At 50.0% G+C, this 19750-nt stretch overlaps 1 protein-coding gene across 5 annotated transcripts in view; it reads left to right on the top strand.

Annotated features, from left to right (window-relative positions):
• The window catches only part of XYLB (xylulokinase), a 54857-nt gene that overhangs the window by 16850 nt on the left and 18257 nt on the right, over positions 1-19750 (top strand). For 3 of the 5 annotated variants that reach the window (XM_060307704.1, XM_060307702.1, XM_030830185.2), the window contains exons 5-14: positions 1030-1116; positions 1756-1884; positions 2686-2751; positions 4476-4548; positions 6555-6673; positions 9529-9610; positions 13584-13624; positions 14208-14323; positions 15122-15237; positions 15890-15963. In XM_060307704.1, coding sequence (XP_060163687.1) covers positions 1030-1116; positions 1756-1884; positions 2686-2751; positions 4476-4548; positions 6555-6673; positions 9529-9610; positions 13584-13624; positions 14208-14323; positions 15122-15237; positions 15890-15963 — 903 coding nt within the window. The remainder of the gene's footprint in view (positions 1-1029; positions 1117-1755; positions 1885-2685; positions 2752-4475; positions 4549-6554; positions 6674-9528; positions 9611-13583; positions 13625-14207; positions 14324-15121; positions 15238-15889; positions 15964-19750) is intronic. The other 2 variants (XM_030830186.2, XM_060307703.1) reach the window with 2 other exon arrangements.

Below are 19750 nucleotides of genomic sequence, written 5' to 3'. Positions count from 1 at the left end.
GGAGTTCTTCTCCACCGGGGCCAAAACCCAGGTGTCATTCCTGACCCCTCCATCTTCCCACCCTTACATCCAGGGGGTCCCCTCGTGCTGCTGATTTGTACATGGCTCTTGAGTCTGCCCCTTCTTCTCCAACTCCGCCTCTGTTGCCCCTGGCCTAGTACCCATCATTTTTCTCTGGGCCTCTGCTTCTCCTCCCTTCCTCCAACCTACCTTCTCCATGACTCCCACAAGCCCTTTCATACATTTAGCCCTGGCCATGTCACTCCCCTGCCAATCCAGAGTTCTCACCACCCCAAGACAAACCCCAGCCTCCCGAGCATGGATGTCAAGGCTCAGGCTGTCACCTCCCCGTCCAGTCCCTACTGCCCCCCGCCCGAGCCTCAGGCCCCTTCCGTGCACCTGCCAGCCTCTCTCAGCTGTGGTTACTCTCTGCGTGGAGCACCTCCACCCTCAAGTCCGGGATCCTTCCCTAATTATCACGTCCACTTCTACCCACCTGCACCCCCAGCTGGCTAGATGCCCCTCCCCTCCTCTGTGTTCCCACAGTCCTGCCACTGCACTTAATAGGGTTTTGTCCGTTTGTGTCCTTTTCCCTGACTCAACTCCAGTATCCTGCAGAGTAGCGACAATACTACCCTAGTCATCTGTCCCATGCCTGGCACGATCTGGGTGATCCATCAATGTTTGTTGAATGAATAATGGGTAAGTGAATGAATGAGTGAATGTCAGGTAATATTATGAGCAATATATTTAAGTACAGTTTTACAAAGCCACCAAAATCCAGACCGATAGTTCTTTCTTGGACCCTTCCTACAAGTTTTGAGGTGGACAGGGCAGAGTTCCTCCCCATATTATAGAAATGAAAACAAGTCTCATAAATGTGGTGACCTCTGCGACTTACAAGTGGCGGGGCAGGCTTGGAGTCCAGTTCTTTGGCGTGTGGTCTGGGGTCTTTCTGGGTCTCCAGGAGGCTGACACAGGTGTGTGGCCATGGCCACGTGAACATGGGCTTGGGTTTTCCCTCGGCAGCAACATGGAAGCGTGTACTGGAAAGCTGGGGCCAGCCAGGTTCTGGCAAGCTTGTCACCGGACCTCCTGTTGCACGAGCAGCTGCAGGTAACTGGCCATGCTGTGGGAGTCTGAGAAACTTGCGTAGGGGGGAGAAGGGCCCCGAATCCTGTGGGCCCTGAAGCCTGGGGCTTTTGTGCATCGTCAAGGGTGTGGGAAGTTGGCTTGGGCAGCAGGCCTGTGAGCGTGGTCTTCCCTGCCTGCCTGCCACAGACATCCCTGCTGTCTGGACAGAGGCTCAGGTGCTAACAGCCCACATCACACTGGTCCCCTCCAGCCCAGCAGGACTCTGTTGCGAGTTCCGCCCTCAGGAATCTCCCCCTGGGACGTGATGCCTCCCGGTGATGCTGGGAAGGTAGGCTCTGGCGTCTCCTTTTCTCCCAGGCTCCACAGGCCCCCGCCAAGCTGCCCTTTGCTGCAGCTCTGGCCCTTCACCGCCCATCTCTGGTATTGGCCTGTGGTGCTCAGGTGTCCTCGCCAGAACCTTCCACCTTGAGCTTTCTGGGGAGAGACCCCGCTAGGCCGGGCCGAGGTTTGGACATGAAGGGCTTGCCCGTGGGTCTTCCAAGGTCACATCCAGGGAAGAGGCGTCCACAGCTGCTGTGATGGGCGTGACTGCCAGCGCCAGGGCGGCCCCCAGAGTCAGTGGGCGGAGCTCATGTCTGTGCCTCTGCCCCTTCTTTCCAGGCCTGTTTCTCCATCAGTGACTGCCCGGTGTGGATGGACTCCAGCACCACAGCCCAGTGCCGCCAGCTGGAGGCCACCGTGGGTGGGGCCCAGGCTCTCAGCTGCCTCACCGGGTCCCGCGCCTATGAGGTGGACGACGCCCGCCACGGGCTGGGGACGGGCTGGGCCAAGAGGAAGGTCTGGTTGCTGGCTCTGGTGCCTTCTCCCTGGGTGTCTGGGAGGACACGGCTGGTGACCTGTGCCTGTGGGGATCACGTGAGGCTGTGTGGGTGCCACCCCTGTGGAGCCATTCTGAGCAAGGCCACGTGTGCCGCTCAGCGAGCACGGGCAGACCTCCTGTCGCGCCTCAGCCCTCCCAGGTCAGAGCTGACGTGTGACCCAGGCTGTGCTGTGTATGCGGGTGACGATGGCATCTCAGTTTCAGCCGCTTTAACCTGGAGATAAAAATAGCACTTACATTTTGGGTAGTCTGGGAGCTGAAAGGAGTCAGTGCTTGTAAGATGCTTAGTGCAGCTCCTGGGAAAGTAAAAAAAATAAGAGTGCCTCTTTCCTGTTGGCTTCATCCATGGTCCCACCCCATCCCCTAGGGTGGCTGCTATCGGCCCAGCTGGGGTAATTCGATACTCCCTGGAGCAGAGGTTTGGGGGATAGGACCAACCCCACTTGGGTTGCCTTAAGGAAGAAGAATGTGGGCAGGGATAATACCTGAGTCCCCTGCATGGGTGCCCTTGGTCAGAGCAGACACCCTCCTGTGTGAGGAGCGAGGTTATTACTAAGGATGGTCAGCAGACGTCAAACATTTCCAGATTTGAGGCCTTAAGCTCTCATCGTGCTAACTAATCTTCAGAGCGTGCTACACGAACTTTACTTTATGAAGTTGATCATTCCCTGTAGGATTTGGGTTTTTAAGAATTTACACTCTTTTTCCAGCGATTTACAGGAAACCAAATTGCAAAGCTTTACCAGCAGAACCCCGAGGCCTACTCACACACAGAGGTTGGTTGAACGTTCCTCTTTTTTTTTTTCTCTCTTTTTTTTTTTAAGATTTTTTTTTTTTGATGTGGACCATTTTTAAAGTCTTTTTTGAATTTGTTACAATATTGCTTCTGTTTCTGGTTTTTTGGCTGCGAGGCATGTGGGATCTTAGCTCCCCAACCAGGGATCGAACCCCCTGTATTGGAAGGCGAAGTCTTAACCACTGGACCGCCAGGGAAGTCCCTAAACATTCCTCTTTGATTGAAAGTCACAGTTGAATTCCTTTTATAACTTAGCATAAATAAGTTATAAATAACTTATTAGCATAAATAAGTCATGTGCATGGGCTAAAAACATTGATTAGCAGACATTAAAGATGATATATATTCAATTTGCTTTTATTCTCATTGTCAGGCTTTTTCCAAAGAGGAGGGAAAGAACGGAATTGTGGGAAAGAGAATTCCGGGGCTCTCCTGACCAGAAAGGTGGAGGTCAGGGTCAGGGTGGGAGCAGGGGGACTGGTGGCTTCCTGGGACCACCTGAGTAGGAGATCTGGGTGCCCTTATGCTCTGTCTGCTCAATTTCTGTGGTTAATGCAGGATGGTTACCTGCATTTGATTGGTGTGGGGTCATTGTTTTCTTAGGAAATTTGTAAGGCTGGACCAATGTCTCCAGCTGTGGCCCTCCAACCAGAGCCAGGAACCCAGGTTCATTCCTTGGTCCACAGTTGCTGAAAGCCAGCACTTGATGCTGCCTGAGAAGCAGCTCAACATCGTGGCTAGTGATTTTCCTCTCTGAGTAATTAGAAAATGATCCGCTTGTGTTAAACCAAATTGCCTTTTAAACCTTGGACGTTAACATGCAGTTTCTAATTTAGTGATTCAAGCTTCCAGATTACTGTGCAGCTTTAGCCGTTAATGAAGGTTTTGGGGGGAGGGGGTGATACAAATTCTCTGAATTCTATGTGTGGAACAAAGGTGGCCCAACTGGGGACAGGAGGTGATGGCATTCTCTCCCCCGGTCCAAGGGCCCGTGATTCCCACGTGGAAGCAGAGACCCTCAGGGTGACGTTTAGAATCCATTATCAGTTCCTCCCGTTCATGTTTGGCGCCTCTGGCTTCTGAGGGGCCGGCTTTCCCTTCTCATTCTGAACCCCTGAGACTGTGTTTGTTGTTTCTGAATCCTGTGGCCACGCATCCCACTTCCTCTGTGACTAGATATAAAGACCACAAGACATGGAGGAGGGAAATCAGGGCACCACACTCCCTGGCATATGGATTCTGGGTGAAAACCTGCTTCCCTAAGCGTGGCTTTTTTATAAGGTTTTGTAGTTGGTTGGTTTGTTGTTGGTTTTTATTTGTGGCAGTGCCTCGCAGCTTGCAGGATCTTAGTTCCCTGACCAGGGATCGAGCCCAGACCCCAGGAAGTGAAAACCCGGAATCCTTCCCACCAGGGAACTCCCTTTTTTTTTTTTTTTTCCCCGTTTTGAACTTGACGGTTTTATGGCTTGTCAGAAACTGCAGAGCAAGGGGCTTTCCTGAGGAGTCACTTCTTGGTGTTCCAGCCACTCAAAATGCCCTGAAGGACTGAGGGATACTCAGTCCCTCACATTGCTGGGGCATCGTGCCCGAAATTTCTACCTCCCTCCCCAGTTTAAAACTCTTGTCCTGTTGTGTGTGTGTCAGAAGCAGTCAGTTGTTGATGGAAGTGAGTCATAAATCTCACTGTGTTTCTCTCTTCTGCAGAGAATTTCCTTGGTCAGTAGTTTTGCTGCTTCTCTGTTCCTTGGGTCTCACTCTCCTATTGACTACAGTGACGGTAAGTCTTCAGCGTCCATGATGTGGGTCTGTTTAGCGGGCGTGCGGGCAGCCTGAGCCCCATGCACCCGGGTGGGTGCCAGTCTTCCAGCCCTACCGTCTGTTGCCAAGAAGGGAGTGTATTATCTTTTGTGGTGTAACAAATGGCCCCAGCGCTTAGCAGCTGAGAGTCATAAATGTTTATTATCTCACAGAGTTTCTGAAGGTCAGTAATCAGGGAGGGGCTTCTCTGGATGGTTCTGGCCTAGGGTCTCTTAGGAGGTGGCACTCAAGCTGGCCGCCAGCGCTGCGGTCACTTAAAGGCTTGACTGGGGCTGGAGGATCCACTTCCAGGCCACGCACGTGTCCGTGGGCCAGAGGCCTCAGTTCCTTGCCACGTGAGCCTCTCCCCCATATGGGAGCTGGATTCACCCCAAGCGAGGGGTGAGAGGAGACAGCGGCCAAGCAGAAGCTGCAGAGTCTTTCACATGATCTTGGGAGTGATGTACATCCCTGTCCCTGGTCACACAGGCCTACGGGAACAGGGAGAGGGGACCTCAACGGTGTGAACACGAGGGGATGAGTAGGGATCATCTTGGAGCCTGGCTCCCACAAGGAGTAACTTATTGAAGTTTTTGTCCACATTTGGGGAACTCATGAGAGTGGTGAGCTTCTGGAATCAAAACCCTAACAAAAATAAATGCAGATACTATGTATAAAACAGATAACTAATGAGAACCTTCTGTTTAGCACAGGGAACTCTACTCAGTGCTCTGTGGTGACCTAAATGATCAGGAAATCCAAAAAAGAGGGGATATGTGTATATGTACGGCTGATTCACTGTGCTGAACGGTAGAAACTAACACAACATTGTAAAGCAACTATACTCTGATAAATAAACAAACAAATAAATAAATGCAAACGATGCCAGTGGAGAAGGAGAGCTGGGAGGAGGTTGCTGAAGGAGCTCTTGGGTGAGACTAGCATGGAGAGAGGAGAATGCAGAGCAAGAGCCCTGGCCTGGGAGGGTGGCCTCGGAAGAGCCTCGAGTCGCTCCGAGCCTCTGGGAGCTCAGCTGAAGTGTGTGAGTGCTGTCGTGTACCAGACGCTAGTCTAGTTTTCAGGGCACGGAGGGTGACTAAGGAGTGGTCCCGAAGCTTCACTCACAATCTGGAGAAGAAAAGCTTCATCCCACACAGGAACCCAGCTCCTTGGAGCTCAGACCAGCAGAGCCCTACCCGTGGAATAGCCTGTATCCACCTGTGTCCTCCACACTCACCCCAGCCAGCCGCTAAGTGCTGCTGGGGAACGTTCCGTTGTGGCACTAGACATTCCTGAGCTTCATCCTCAGCTGGGTCTCCACCTACTCCCCTGTGTCCAGAAGTCACCTCTTCATTTACCAGCAGTCTGACCATCTCACATGGGCACGGGGCTCTAGCAGCACCCAACCCACCTGCCTGCCTCCACCTGGGCCCATAGAGGAGGAGGGCTGTCCACCTGAGCTCTGGGTTCTCCCCCCTCCCCATCCTCAGGAGAACCTTGGGAGAAGTAGATCGTTTTAGGGAAGACTTAGCTGATCTTAGTGACGAGCATGAGGAAGTTTAGAGGCGTCCGAGAGCTTTCCTCAAAAAGTTAGATGTGATTGGCAAATCCCTGAGAGCTGACCCACATCAGTGCCAGGGCTGCCTCTAGCCTTGAACCCCAGGGGACACGCAGAGCCATCCTAGGTGACATTGGTGGGAGCTCCCCTCCCTCAGCCAGGTCTTAGAGCAATGGATTTCCAGGCTAACTGTGGGATTTAAGCCCATGAGGAATGTTTGGGGGGGGAGGAGGCATGTGTTTCTAAGGGCTCTGCTGACCTCTGGCTCTCTGGTTCCAGAGTCACCCAGGCACGTTGTATACGTTCCATCGGGAAAGAGCTCCAGGTATACGTTTGCTGCAAGAATGATCCACTCTCGGCCAGATTTGTGCATTTTAACAAAAGGTCCCCTTTTGAGATTTCTCTTTCTTGTTTCCTTCCTTCCTTAGGTTCTGGAATGAACTTGCTGCGGATCCAGGACAAAGTCTGGTCGCAGGCTTGCCTTGGTGCCTGTGCACCTCATCTAGAAGAGAAGCTCGGCCTGCCGGTGCCGTCATGCTCAGTTGTGGTAGGTTCCCTGCCCAGTGACGCGGCTCACTGGAGAGCTGGCAGCTACTGGGGAAGCTGTGTAGTATACACACACACACACACACACACACACACACACACCCCCATCCATTTACACACGGGCACACACACATGTGACTTTGCCTAGTACAAGATAAGTATTTGACGTGATTCAGAGCAAAATGTCTGTATCAGTGTCTTGTACTCAGGTGCAATAACTACATCAAAGTAAAAAGCTTCTACACAGCAAAGGAAACGGTCAACAAAGTGAAAAGGCAACCTATCAAATGAGAGAAAATATTTGCAAACTATATATCTGATAAAGGGTTAATATCCAATACATATATAAAGAACTCATACAACTTAACAGCAAAAAACTAAACAATTCAATTAAAAAGCTTTAACCAGGGACTTCCTTGGTGGTGCAGTGGTTAAGAATCCAACTGCCAATGCAGGGAACATGGGTTTGAGCCCTGGTCCCAGAGATCCCACATGCCGCAGAGCAACTAAGGCCGTGCACCACAACTACTGAGCCTGTGCTCTAGAGCCTGCGAGCCACAACTACTGAGCCCGCGAGCCACAACTACTGAGCCTGCGTGCCACAACTACTGAAGCCCACACTCCTAGAGCCTGTGCTCTGCAGCAAGAGAAGCCACCACAACGAGAAGCCCATGCACTGCAACAAAGAGTAGCCCCCACTCGCCGCAATTAGAGAAAGCCCGTGTGCAGCAACAAAGACCCAATGCAGCCCAAAATAAATAAATAAATAAATTTATTAAAAACAACCAATTAAATTGGTTAAATTAAATTTTTAAAAAAATAAATTAATTAATTAATTAAATTTATTAAAAACAACCAATTAAATTTCTAATTTAACCATCAGTGTGGCACCCACATTCGGAATAGACACTGACTGTCCACGCCCTGGTTTCCCCTAGTTGGCCGGCTAAGTTCTTGGTTGGGCCCTGCACTCGGCCCTTTGGCGGGGAGCATGTGCCCCACAGCCAGAGCAAGCAGAACCCCTGGGTGGTGCAGAGTGTTGGCTGCGAAGGAAGGACAAGGGCCCCTGAGTCCCGGGGAGAGTCACAGAGCTGGGAGGGGTGGGCCACCAGGAGAACCAGGCTATCACGAGTGCCTCACTCCTCACGTGTGGAGTCCCAACCACAGAAGCCCTTTCTGAGATGAACAGTGACCTGCTGAAAACAGCCCTTGCCACCATGAGCAGAATCTCAAAGCCAAATCGTCATCATCCAGAGGGTGCCGTGAGGCCAGCGCACAGAGCTTAAGTTAAGGGTGTCCTGCCCTGTAGAAGCAGACAGTTCAGGACCCAGGCAGGCTGATGCACAGCAGAAAGAAAAAGGAAGGGCTAACAGAAAACAGCCAAGCCTCTGGGACTGGTATTCCACACACGGCTTTTAGTTTCAAGTGAGATGGAGAGCGGTGTTTTGTCCACGGCAACCGGCTTTGTTTGCCTTATGCCAGGAACACATGCCTCCAAGAGGTAGCCCGTGCAGACACCAGCAGCTTGAGGAATGGAAAAGAACGGATGGTGAAAAGTGTATTTTCATTTGTAACTTAGGTACCCACGTGATGGGGGGAAACAAGCAAAATCCATGTTTTCTGTCATCCCTTTTTCTGAAGGTGGTGCCCAAATGGCTTTCTCTCCTTTTCTGCAGGAAAATATTTGGAGATATAGTGTAGCAGATGCTTCCCACCTTGCATCCTCCCAGCCCACTTTTTTGCCAGCTGTTGTGGCTTCACGCAGGTGTCACCTAGCAGAACCCTGCCTGAGCTGCATCTCATTTGCCTCCCTTCTGCCCAGAGCCTTCTGGGACTCCACACTTGTGCTCTGCCAGCCTGGAGGGTCAGGGAGTTAGCACCCCACGTGTGCCCTTCACTGGTGGGGAGCTACGGAGAGCTGCTCCCTGTTCCACCCCCAGGTGGACAGTCCCCCCCCATGCATTTCATGCAGCTCCTCAGACGCAGCTCACAGCCATGACCAACTCCACAGAGGACCCTGGGGTGGGCTTTCCCCCCTTTCCTGTTTCGTTCTTCCCTGTCCCCTTCTCATTTCCTGGGGTTACTTCCCCAAATAAGCCACCTGCACAAGCCCTGACTCAGGCTCTGTTTTCTGAGGCAACAGAGGCCAAGACAATTATCTCCCAGGAGATGGCTTTATTCTGATGTAAATCCGAAAGTTGGCTGGATGGAGTAAAATGTTCTTCCCAGACACCAGGAAATCCCATCATTTATTTTACACTTTTGGAACCAAGACAGGGAAAGGGGTTAAAATGCTTTCTTTTCATAACCGTGCCCTCTGAAGACGGTAGGTCTGTCCAGAAGTTATCCCTGCCCTCTGATCCCACAGGCGGTCTTGGAGGGGCCCTGAGAGCTGTGGTTCCTGGTGGAAGCCTTTCCTTGCTTTATTTTCTTTAGAACGTTGACCTCTGCACAAACGTGTCCAATGACTCTTAATCTGACTGATAGAGCGTGTGTGCAAGGCATTATCTACTTCTATGAGTTTGCTTAATGATTTCCTCCTGTTATTTCTTTATTTTTAGTGCTACATCCATAATTTGGAGCTTACAGAGCAAGTCCACAATGGGAACTGGTCTGTTCTAGTTGCTTTGAATCTCAAAATTAAGTGGGCTTCAAGGCAGTGGGAGGACCTCACGTGCGTGGTTGCAGCCCTGTGCTGGGCTCCTCTGGTGTTCTGTGAACAGGAGGGATGTCTCAGGTGTGATGCGACTGTAGGCCCCACCCAGGCCTGTGGCCTTCCTGTGGCCCGAGGTGTGGACAGTTGTGTCGAGCATGTGGGGTTTGCCTCAGCAGAGCGTGCTTGCCTTCTCTCCTCAGGGGGCCATTTCTTCCTACTTCGTCCAGCGCTATGGGTTTCCTCCAGGATGCAAAGTGGTGGCCTTCACTGGGGACAACCCAGGTGAGTACCTCAGGGGATTTCACCCTCCCAGTAGCCCGCCTTGGTCCTTGTGGGACACTGGAGAATGCCAGCCGGCTTCTTGGGGCTTCTTGGGGAAGCCTGTCCGGGGCGGGCCCTCCCTCCCTTGGTGCCTGCCCGCCTGCTGGTCTGAACTCTCACGCCTTGTACCTGCCCCACCTTGGCTCTGATTCTGCCCACAAGAGCCACTGAGTGCTGCACCTCCAGGTGAAAGAAACCTGATCAGCGATTGAGGAAGACAGTGCCCACCCTCCCTCACCTGCCTTTTCTTTTCTTTTTTTTTTTTTTAGCAACAGCCATTAATTTTTATTAAATTTCTAATTTAAAACAAATATTTACAACATTATCAGTTTGGGAAAAGACAAACAGGAAAAATGAAGAAAAGTGATGAAAAGACAAATTCAAGGACAGAATAAATACAGCCTGTTTACACGCCTGCCTGGCCCTGGTGGCTGCTGCCAGAGTGCCAGACCCTCAGCCTCAGAATTAGCAGCAGCTCAAAACCTCCTCCAGTTTCAACACGTCCAAGGGTGGAATTTTGCTCACCTGCCTTTGCTGTTCCAAGCTAAACATCTCAGTTCCCCCACCCCTTCCTCTGGGACCCAGCTTTGAGTCTCTGCCCTATCATTTGACCTATAGGTACGACTTCGTCCAAGCCCCTTGTCTCCTCTTCCTCCTTTTCTTCTCCTCTGGGGGTTCCTGAGGCCCCCCCTGGAGGGGCTGACAGGTCTCTAAAGAAAGGCCAAGTGGCCACAATGAGTACCACCAGACTGCTGCCCCTCACCCCACCTCTGCAGCCCTTTTCCTAATGGGCCACCAAATCAGGGTTGCTGGATAGAGTAAATACAAATACAGGACACCCAGTTAAACTTGAGTTCAGAGGAAGGACAAATGATGAGGTAGGATGAGGATGTCCCAGGCAATGTTTGAATTTCAGATGACAAATGATTTTTCAGTGTAAGTGTGTCCCAAATATTGTTTCTCTGAACTTGAAATGTGACTGAGCATCTTATATTTTATCTGGCAACTCTACCCCAGGTTGCCTTCCTAAGCAGCCATTCCTTCTCTAAGGAAGTGAGTCTCAGGTACATATGGAAGGGTGTGGTGGAGGCCGGGGTCTGACTTCAGCCCTTCTCCTGGCTTCCACACCCGTGAGCCTCCCTGTGCTTACCTCCTACGGGTTGTATAGATGAGGATGTGGACAGCAAAAATAAAATAAAAAGAGAGAGGCACACGCGTCTAGGAGTGGAGCTGTGTGCCTGGAAATGGGCTGAAGGTCTTGTTAAAATTCATTCATCATCATCATCATGATTTTATGTGCCGTATTTTCTGCAGTATCTATGTGTATTTTTGTGCCCGGGAAAAAACATTTAAGTCACCGTTACTCCTGTTTCTGCCACCACTATGAGTAACACTCGTGGTGCTCCTAGGTCTGCTTTAGGCCTGTCTGCTTTGGAGCTGAGGGCACAGCGAGGATGTCCCCGCCACCCCTGTGGTTGCATCCGGGTCCTGGCTGTGCCCCCTCCCTTCTGGGGTGGCCTCCACCCTGGCATCTGCAGGGAACCCCCAGGAGCCAGACGAGGGCCTCCCCGTCCCTGCACAGATTCTGTAGAACTTCACACGGAGCCCTGTTGTCAAGGCACAAACCCAAACTCAGAGCAGGTTTTGGAGGAGGGACCCTCACGTTCCTGGTCTGAGGTGAGGTGAGACAGAGGCTGGTAGACAGTGGCCGGATTCCTGCAGGAGCAAGGCTTGAAGCCTGTCGCTCTGTCCCCTGGGCGCCTGATGTGAGAGGAAGCTCCGGCCTGCGGTGGGCATGTTCTGGTGCCCTGGCTCCTGGAGGGTGCCAGGCCCCAGTTCCTCTCTGCCCTAAAAGCTGAGTCACCCTCAGAAAGGAACAGATGGTGCACAAGCACGGATTCAGGACAGTTCTATGCTTTGTGGGCCACGTTTGTTTGCCTTTCAAAACGAAAGTAACTTCATCAAGTCTCGTTAGAAACAAATGCATTGTTTTTTTACATTGGAGCATTGTTGATATACAATGTTGTGTGTCCAGCAAAGTGATTTAGTTATACATATACATATATCTATTCTTTTCCAGATGGTTTTCTCATATAGGTTATTACAGAGTACTGAGTAGAGTTCTCTGTGCTAGACAGTAGGTCCTTGCTGATTGTTTTATATATATTAGTGTGTATATGCTAATCCCAACCTCCCAGTATTTCCCTCCCCCCTGCCCCCACCTTTCCCCTTTGGTAACCGTAAGTTTGTTTCCTAAGTTTCTGAGTCTGGTTAGAAAAATGTATATTCTTACACCTACTCTGTCAACTGGAAGAATGTCAGGGAGAATAATGGGCCTGCTTTTGAACCACAGAAGCATGAGCTTCTGGCATGTTGCAGAGGGAACAACAAAGAAGCAGCTTCCTAAACCGTCCTTTTGGACTGCGGTTTCAGGCTGAATGTTGGAGATACCAGGCAGGTAGCCCTCAGCCGGTCCCTCCCTAAATCTGACCTTCACTTTGCTGCTGCCTTAAGTAATGCATTAGTCTTATGCTTCTTTTTCTTATACACAAGGGATACCTCTTCATTGCAGAAAAAAATTTTAAGTACCGACAAACCAAAGGAAGGATGTAAAAAAAAAATCATCCGTAATCTCTTAACCCAGAGATAACCACAGTTAAATTTTTTTTTTTTTTGCGGTACGCGGGCCTCTCACCGCCGTGGCCTCCCCCGTTGCGGAGCACAGGCTCCGGACGCGCAGACCCAGCGGCCATGTCTCACGGGTCCAGCCGCTCCGCGGCATGTGGGATCCTCCCGGGCCGGGGCATGAACCTGCGTCCCCTGCATCGGCAGGCGGACTCTCAACCACTGCGCCACCAGGGAAGCCCCACAGTTAAAATTTTGAGGACTGTCCTTCCAACCTTCTTTTCCTATGCCCATAAATAAACAGTTTATTTTAACCAACCAAGGCAATATTTTTGTGCAACATCATTAGTGGTTGTTTAGGTTTCCATCGTCCTGGCATTTACTTTGCCAACGTCCCTCAGATGGAGCTGGGAGATGGAGGTAGGCGTGGCTTCTACCGTTTAGGCCATGCAAACATTATCTTGTCCCTTGTCCCTATAGCAGCAGTCTCCAACCCTTTTGGCACCGGGGACCAGTTTCATGGAAGACAGTTTTTCCACGGACGGTGTGGGGGGGGGTTGGATCAGGGGGTAACGCGAGCGATGGGGAGCGGCAGATGAAGCTCCACTCGCTCGCCCGCCCACCACTCACCTCCTGCTGTGCGGACCGGTAGGGGGTTGGGGACCCCTGCGGCCTATAGGATAAGCTCTCAGAGGTAGGATTCCTGAATCCAGGGCTCTGGCACTCTGCTGATCGTACCTCAGCAGCAGTGTTTGAGTACACCTGTTCCTGCCCACATTTCTTCTTCATTCATTCATTCACTCAACGTTTAAGGCCTGCTGCTACATGGCAGACCTTTCAGTTCCAGGGTGTATCAGTGAGGAAGGCAGATAAACATCACGGTCATGGACCTCACATAAAGGGGACAGTCAACATTACCTTGCCCCTTTCCATACCACCGAGGTGGGGGAAAGCCTCTCACTCCGGCCTCGCCTTTGTCTTTCTCCGCCGTGTGTATCCTGGTGTCTTGACTTGGCCCCCTTGGTCCTCTGCACTCCTGGGAGTGCCTAACAGTGGGTGGGGAGTTTGGACCCCCTTAGATGAGGTTTCTGAGTCCAAATCAGAGGCCCTGACCACAGAGACTCCACCCTGTAGCCCTTGGGGCGTCCTGAGCCCTTGCCTCACCCTGTTCCTGCATCTCCCTTAGCTTGTGGACTGGGGTGGGAGATGGGGGCTGCACTCCCATCTGGCGGGGTGGGGGGGGTGACTGGTTTGCTTTATGGCTCTCATGTGACCTCCTGCTAACCACAGGCTCCCCTCCCATTCTCAGCGTCGCTGGCAGGCATGAGGCTGGAGGAAGGTGACATTGCGGTAAGGTGACCACTCCCTCCCTCAGGCAGGGTCAGCTTTCTGCCCCAGGGGACGAGGGTGCTGGGCCTCAGCAGCATCTTTGCTGCCTATCAGAGGGACTTCCAGGGTCAAAAGGCAGCTGAGGGAGAGGATAGGGAGACCCAGGCCCCAGGACCTGCCCACAGGTCCTCTCTTAGAAGGTCAGTTGCCTTTGCTGAGCAGACAGGTCCCCTGCCTGCCTTGACAGTGGCCGGTTGTGGTGAGCACAGTGGCAGAAGGGTCAGACCTCGGGCTAGAGGACTGTGAGCTCCCTAAGCGATGACAACATAACCCAGACCCTTCTGCTTCTAGTGGGAAACCGGTTGTCACCCAAACCACGAGTTAGAGGTAGTTGTAGTAAGTTCTAGAGAATCTGCCCGCAGGATCCATGGGAGCCTGAATCTGGGGAGCTGACTTTGGACTTGGTGTGGGAGGGTCAGCAGAGGTTTCTCTGAGGAGGTGGCGTTTAATCCGAAGTCTGCAGCCTGAGGAGTGAAGCGATGGGGGTCAGGGCGCGTGGAGCTGGCGAGACGGAGCCGCTTCACCTCTGTCCGTCTGTCTGCAGGTCAGCCTGGGCACCAGCGACACCCTGTTTCTCTGGCTCCAGGAGCCCACGCCCACCCTGGAAGGCCACATCTTCTGCAACCCGGTTGACCCCCAGCACTACATGGCGCTCCTGTGGTAGGTTGGGTGGGGCGGAGGAGGTGCGGGCAGGTCTGGCACCATGTGGAGCCCCCCAGGTCGTTCCACTCACTGCGCAGGCTCTGGGGGCAGCTGAGACCCCAGGGACTCACTGGGTCTTGCTGAGAACAGAGCTGGGTGGGGAAGCACCCAGGACCTGAAGTCTCTCCCAAACCCAAATACAGATCCCATCCCCAACACCTGTATCCTGTGTGGCCTGAGGCAGACCCCGTAGCATATCTGAGCCACACTTTGCTCATAAAATGCGGAGAATAAGAAGTTTACTTCATAGTGTTGTTACGCTGTGTCTGGCATATGATGGACCTTCAACCAATGGTAGCAAGGACATCCTGCTTCCTGACAGTTCTCATGGAAGGGGTCTGTTCTGCACCCTCCAAACAGGCATTTGGGGACCTGCTGGAAGCTACTAAGGGAGAGTTTTTGGCCTTGAAGTTCCAAGAACCACTGGAGAATATGTAGGTCTAGTAAATCTGGCCAGCCCTGCCCCTTGTCCAGGTGGTACAACGTGCTGAAACCACAGCTGTGTCTCTCCCTGGGGCTCCTTTGTGGCAACCTCCCCTGTAAACAGAGCCCACGACAAGTGCATTTCCTGGTGACTCCCAGGAACATGCGCTGGGTCTGATACCTGAGGAGGAACCTCAGATCCCTGCTGTGCACTGGCTGGGGTTGTGGTCCAGCCTGACCTGCAGCCCCTCTACCTGGGACTCTTCACCAAAGCCCGTGGGTCCAGTCAGCAAGCCCCAGGTCCCTCCCTCAGGGTTGTGTGCACTTCTGCAGCTTTAAAAACGGCTCCCTCATGAGAGAGAAGATCCGCGATGAGTTGGCTTCCAGTTCCTGGAGCGAGTTCTCTAAGGCGCTGCAGTCCACAGAGATGGGGAACAGCGGAAACCTGGGTAGGCTGTTTCGGGATGCCTGGGTCTGTGAAGGGGCAGCAGCTGCTGCGGGGAGGGGCAGGGCCAGGGAGAAGCCAAGGGGAGCCCTGACTGTCTGCACTTCTGCTCCATGGCCCTTAAAACTAGCGTGAGACCCCATGATCTGAGTGAGGTGGGGAGTGGCAGATCAGGCCAGAGCTGCATCTTCTGTGCCCCTCGAAGCCCCTGGTGACAGCATCAGAGATGGCAGCCACAGTGCCTACTCTGCCCTGGTGCATGCCCACATGCAGCTTTCTGCCCCAGACACGAGGTCTTGTTGGGAAAAGTGCCCAGCATTGGGGCAGGCCTTTTGAGCAGGGAGGGGATGTGCCTCCCTTGGTCAAACCCATATTGGTATTTTAGGGTTAGTTGGACAGCTAGCTGTCTCCTGGCCTGGGCGGCCACATGAGAGCTGGAAGAGCTGTCTCCACGAAAAGCTAGCCTAGGCCTTTCCATTTGCCCTCCGTCCTGCTGGAGAGAAGGACCTGAGAATATTCACAGGTCTCCAGGGGATAGGGGGTCCCAGGGAACAGGGATATAGGGTCATTTCACCCTGCTTTTTTCTAAGGCTATTGAGAAGCTGATCTTTTGTTTTTGACCACTGACAACTAATCTCTTCCTGGTCTTATTTCAGGTTTTTATTTTGATGTAATGGAGATCACCCCTGAAATTATTGGGCGTCATAGGTTTAGTGCAGAAAACCATGAGGTACGTGTGTTATTGGTATTGGAGCTACAGTGGCTCCATTTTTGACTATTTAACAAATGCCTATCAAATTATGCTAGTTTTAGGGACCTCATTCATTTACTCAGCCATTGATAAAACAAGTATTTAAATATTTTTTCTTTAAATTGAAATATTGTGGATTTACAATATTGTGTTAGCTTCAGATGTACAGCAAAATGATTCAGTTCTTTTTCAGATTATATTCCATCATAAATTATTACAAGATATTGAATATAATTCCCTGTGCTGCACTGTAAATCCTTGTTGCTTATCTATTTTATGTATAGTAAGTAGTTTGTATCTAATCCCATACTCCTAATTTGCCACCACCCTCCCCCACCAGTAACCATTAGTTTGTTTTCTATGTCTGCAAGTCTGTTTCTGTTTTGTATATAGATTCATTTGTATTTTTAGATTCCTCATATAAATGATATCATATGATATTTATCTTTCTCTGACTTACTTCACTAAGTATACCACTCTCTAGGTCCATCCATGTTGCTGCAAATGGCAACATTTCATTCTTTTTTATGGCTAATACTCTGTTGTATAGGGACCTACCTGGGTCCAGTGGTTAAGACTCTCGGTTTCCAATGCAGTTGTGCATGGGTTCGATCCTTGGTTGGGGAATAAGATCCCATATGCCGTGTGGCGTGGCCAAAAGATATTTTAAAAAATATATATTCTGTTGCATATATACAATATCTTCTTAAGCCAGTCATCTGCTGATGGGCACTTGGGTTGTTTCCATGTCTTGGCTATTGTAAATAATGCTGCTGTGAACGTTGGGGCTTCACGTATTTTTTCCAATTAGAGTTTTCCCTGATATATGCCCAGGAGTGGGATTGCTGGATCATATGGTAGCTCTAAGGACCCTCCATACTGTTCTTCATAGTGGCTGCACCAATTTACATTCCCAGCAACAGTAGGAGGATTCCCTTTTCTCCACACCCTCTCTAGCATTTATTATTTGTTGACTTTTTGATGATGGCCATTCTGACTGGTGTGATAATTAGTGATGTTGAGCATCTTTTCATGTGTCTGTTGGCCATTTGTATGTATTCTTTGGAAAAATGCCTATTTAGGTCTTCTACATATTTTTTGATTGGGTTTTTTCAATATTGAGTTGTATGAGCTGTTTGTATATTTTGGATATTAACCTCTTGTCAGTCTCATCATCTGTAAATATTTTCTCCCAGTCCACAGGTTGTCTTTTCATTTTGTTGATCGTTTTCTGTGCTGTGCAAAAGCTTTTAAGTTTGATTAGATCCCCTTTGTTTATTTTTCCTTTTATTTCTTTTGCTTTGGGAGACCGAGCTGAGAAAACATTGGTATGATTTATGTCAGAGAATATTTTGCCTATGTTCTCTTCTAGGAGTTTTATGGTGTCATGTCTTATATTTAGGTCTGTAAGCCATTTTGAGTTTATTTTTGTGTATGGTGTGAGGCAGTGTTCTAACTTCATTGAGTTACATATGGCTATCTAGCTTTCCCAACACCACTTGTTGAAGAGACTATCTTTTCTCCATTGTATATTCTTGCCTCATTTGTCATGGATTAATTTACTGTAGGTGAGTGGGTTTATTTCTGGGCTCGCTATTCTGTTGCATTGATCTATATGTCTGTTTTTGTGCCAATACCATGCTCTTTTACTGTAGCTTTGTAGTATGGTCTGAAGTCCGGAAGGGTTATGCTTCCACCCTTGTTCTTTTTCCTCAAAATTGCTTTGGCAATTTTGGGTGTTTTGTGGTTCCATGTAAATTTTAAGACTGTTCTAGTTTTGTGAAAAGATGTCATGGGTATTTTGATAGAGATTGCATTAAATCTGTAGATTGCTTTGGGTAGTATGGCCATTTCAACAATATTAATTCTGCCAATCCAAAAGCATGGGATATCTTTCCATTTCTTTGAATCATCTTCGGTTTCCTTTAGTTTTATAGTTCTCAGCGTATAGGTCTTTAAGCTCCTTGGTTAATTTATTCCTAGGTTCTGTTTTTTATGCCATTTTAAATGGGATTGTTTGTTTACTTTCTCGTTCTGATATTTCATTATTAGTGTAGCAGATTTCTATGTATTAATCTTGTATCCTGGGACTTCCCTGGCGGTCCAGTGGCTAAGACTCCTCGCTCCCAATGCAGGGGGCCCAGGTTTGATCCCTGGTCAGGGAACTAGATTCCACATGCCGCAACTAAAGATCCTGCACTTCATCCAGCAATGAAGATCCTGTGTGCTGCCAAAAAAAACCCCCCAAAACAAACAAACTTGTATCCTGCTACCATGCTGAATTCATTTATTAGTTCTAATAGGTTTTTTTTTGTTTTTCTTGCTTTTTTTTTTTGCGGTACGCAGGCCTCTCACTGTTGTGGCCTCTTCCGTTGCGGAGCACAGGCTCCGGACACGCAGGCTCAGCGGCCATGGCTCACGGGCCCAGCCGCTCCGTGGCACGTGGGATCTTCCCGGACCGGGTCACAAACCGGTGTCCCCTGCATGGGCAGGCAGACTCTCAACCACTGCGCCACCAGGGAAGCCCATAGTTCTAATAGTTTTTGTGTGGAGACTTTAGGGTTCTCTATATAAATTATCATGTCATCTGCAAATAGTGACAGTTTTACCTCTTCCCTCCAGTTTTATTTCTTTTTCTTGTCTGATTGCTGTGGCTAAGACTTCCAATACTATGTTGAATAGAAGTAGTGAGAGTGGGCATCCTTATCTTGTTCCTGAATTTAGTGGGAAGGCTTTCACCTTTTCACTGTTGAGTATTATGTTGACTGTGGGTTTGTCATAATAAAACAATACTTTTGATGTGCTAGGGTGCACTGTAAATGCTGGGGCATCAGCAAGATATAAGACAGACGCTGTACTTTCTCACAAAGAGGAGTGTGGAACACCTAAGTGTTCTCCCTGAGCTAACGTGTGCTCCCACTGAACGTCATTAAGCATCTTGGAGGCTGTTTCCTTGGCGAGCCTTATCCTATACCTCCCATCTCCAGACGATGAATTTCCTCCTGATTGAAAGAGCCTCTGGCACAGGAGACACTAACATTTGCTGACGTTTATCAAGCACAGTTTAGTTCCAGGCACTATGTATGTGGGTTTCTTTATCTTCCTCATTTACCTCTCAGAGCAACTCTGTGAATTAGGTATTTTCATCCCCTTTACAGATGGAGAAACTGAATAGCTCACCCAAGGCACCAGGGCCTAGGTGGTGGAGGTGGTCAAACCCAGTCCTTTCTGGCCCTAAAGCCGCTATTTTATTTGCCCTCCACCACGCAACCTTTCCCAGGAGGGATTTGGTTGATACTTGCTGCTTGGAATTGACTTTTCTGTGAGATGGTTACCAGAGTCATCACCACATTTTGGATTGGACCTGAGAGACTTTTCTGACCCTAAAAGGTGTCTGGGGAATTTCAGTAAGTCACTCTGTCTACTCAGTGTAACAGAGTTGGTGTTGGATTATATGCCGATGATGGTATTACGTATTGTATTGTAGATGGAAAGCTTTGCCTAAAGTATAGGGAGTTCATCTCAGTCTTCTGGTGGGGGTCAGTTTGGTTTCTGTTGCTCGTAGAAAGAAGACATGCCTGTTCTCTTTTGTGTAAATCTGTCTGGGTTTATCAAGAAGGGAGTTTTCTTCGTTCATTTCTTCAATCAACAGATATGTATGATTGGTGCAAACAAGACAAACAGGGTCCCTGCTCCACGGAGCCCAGTGTCTAGGAGGATGTAAACAGGTGAACGAACACACACACGATTACGGTGTGTGATGTGG

The sequence above is a fragment of the Globicephala melas genome, chromosome 11 (genome assembly GCF_963455315.2).
Source record: "Globicephala melas chromosome 11, mGloMel1.2, whole genome shotgun sequence".
Lineage (NCBI taxonomy): Eukaryota > Metazoa > Chordata > Mammalia > Artiodactyla > Delphinidae > Globicephala > Globicephala melas.
This window is presented reverse-complemented; position numbering and strand designations above follow the sequence as displayed.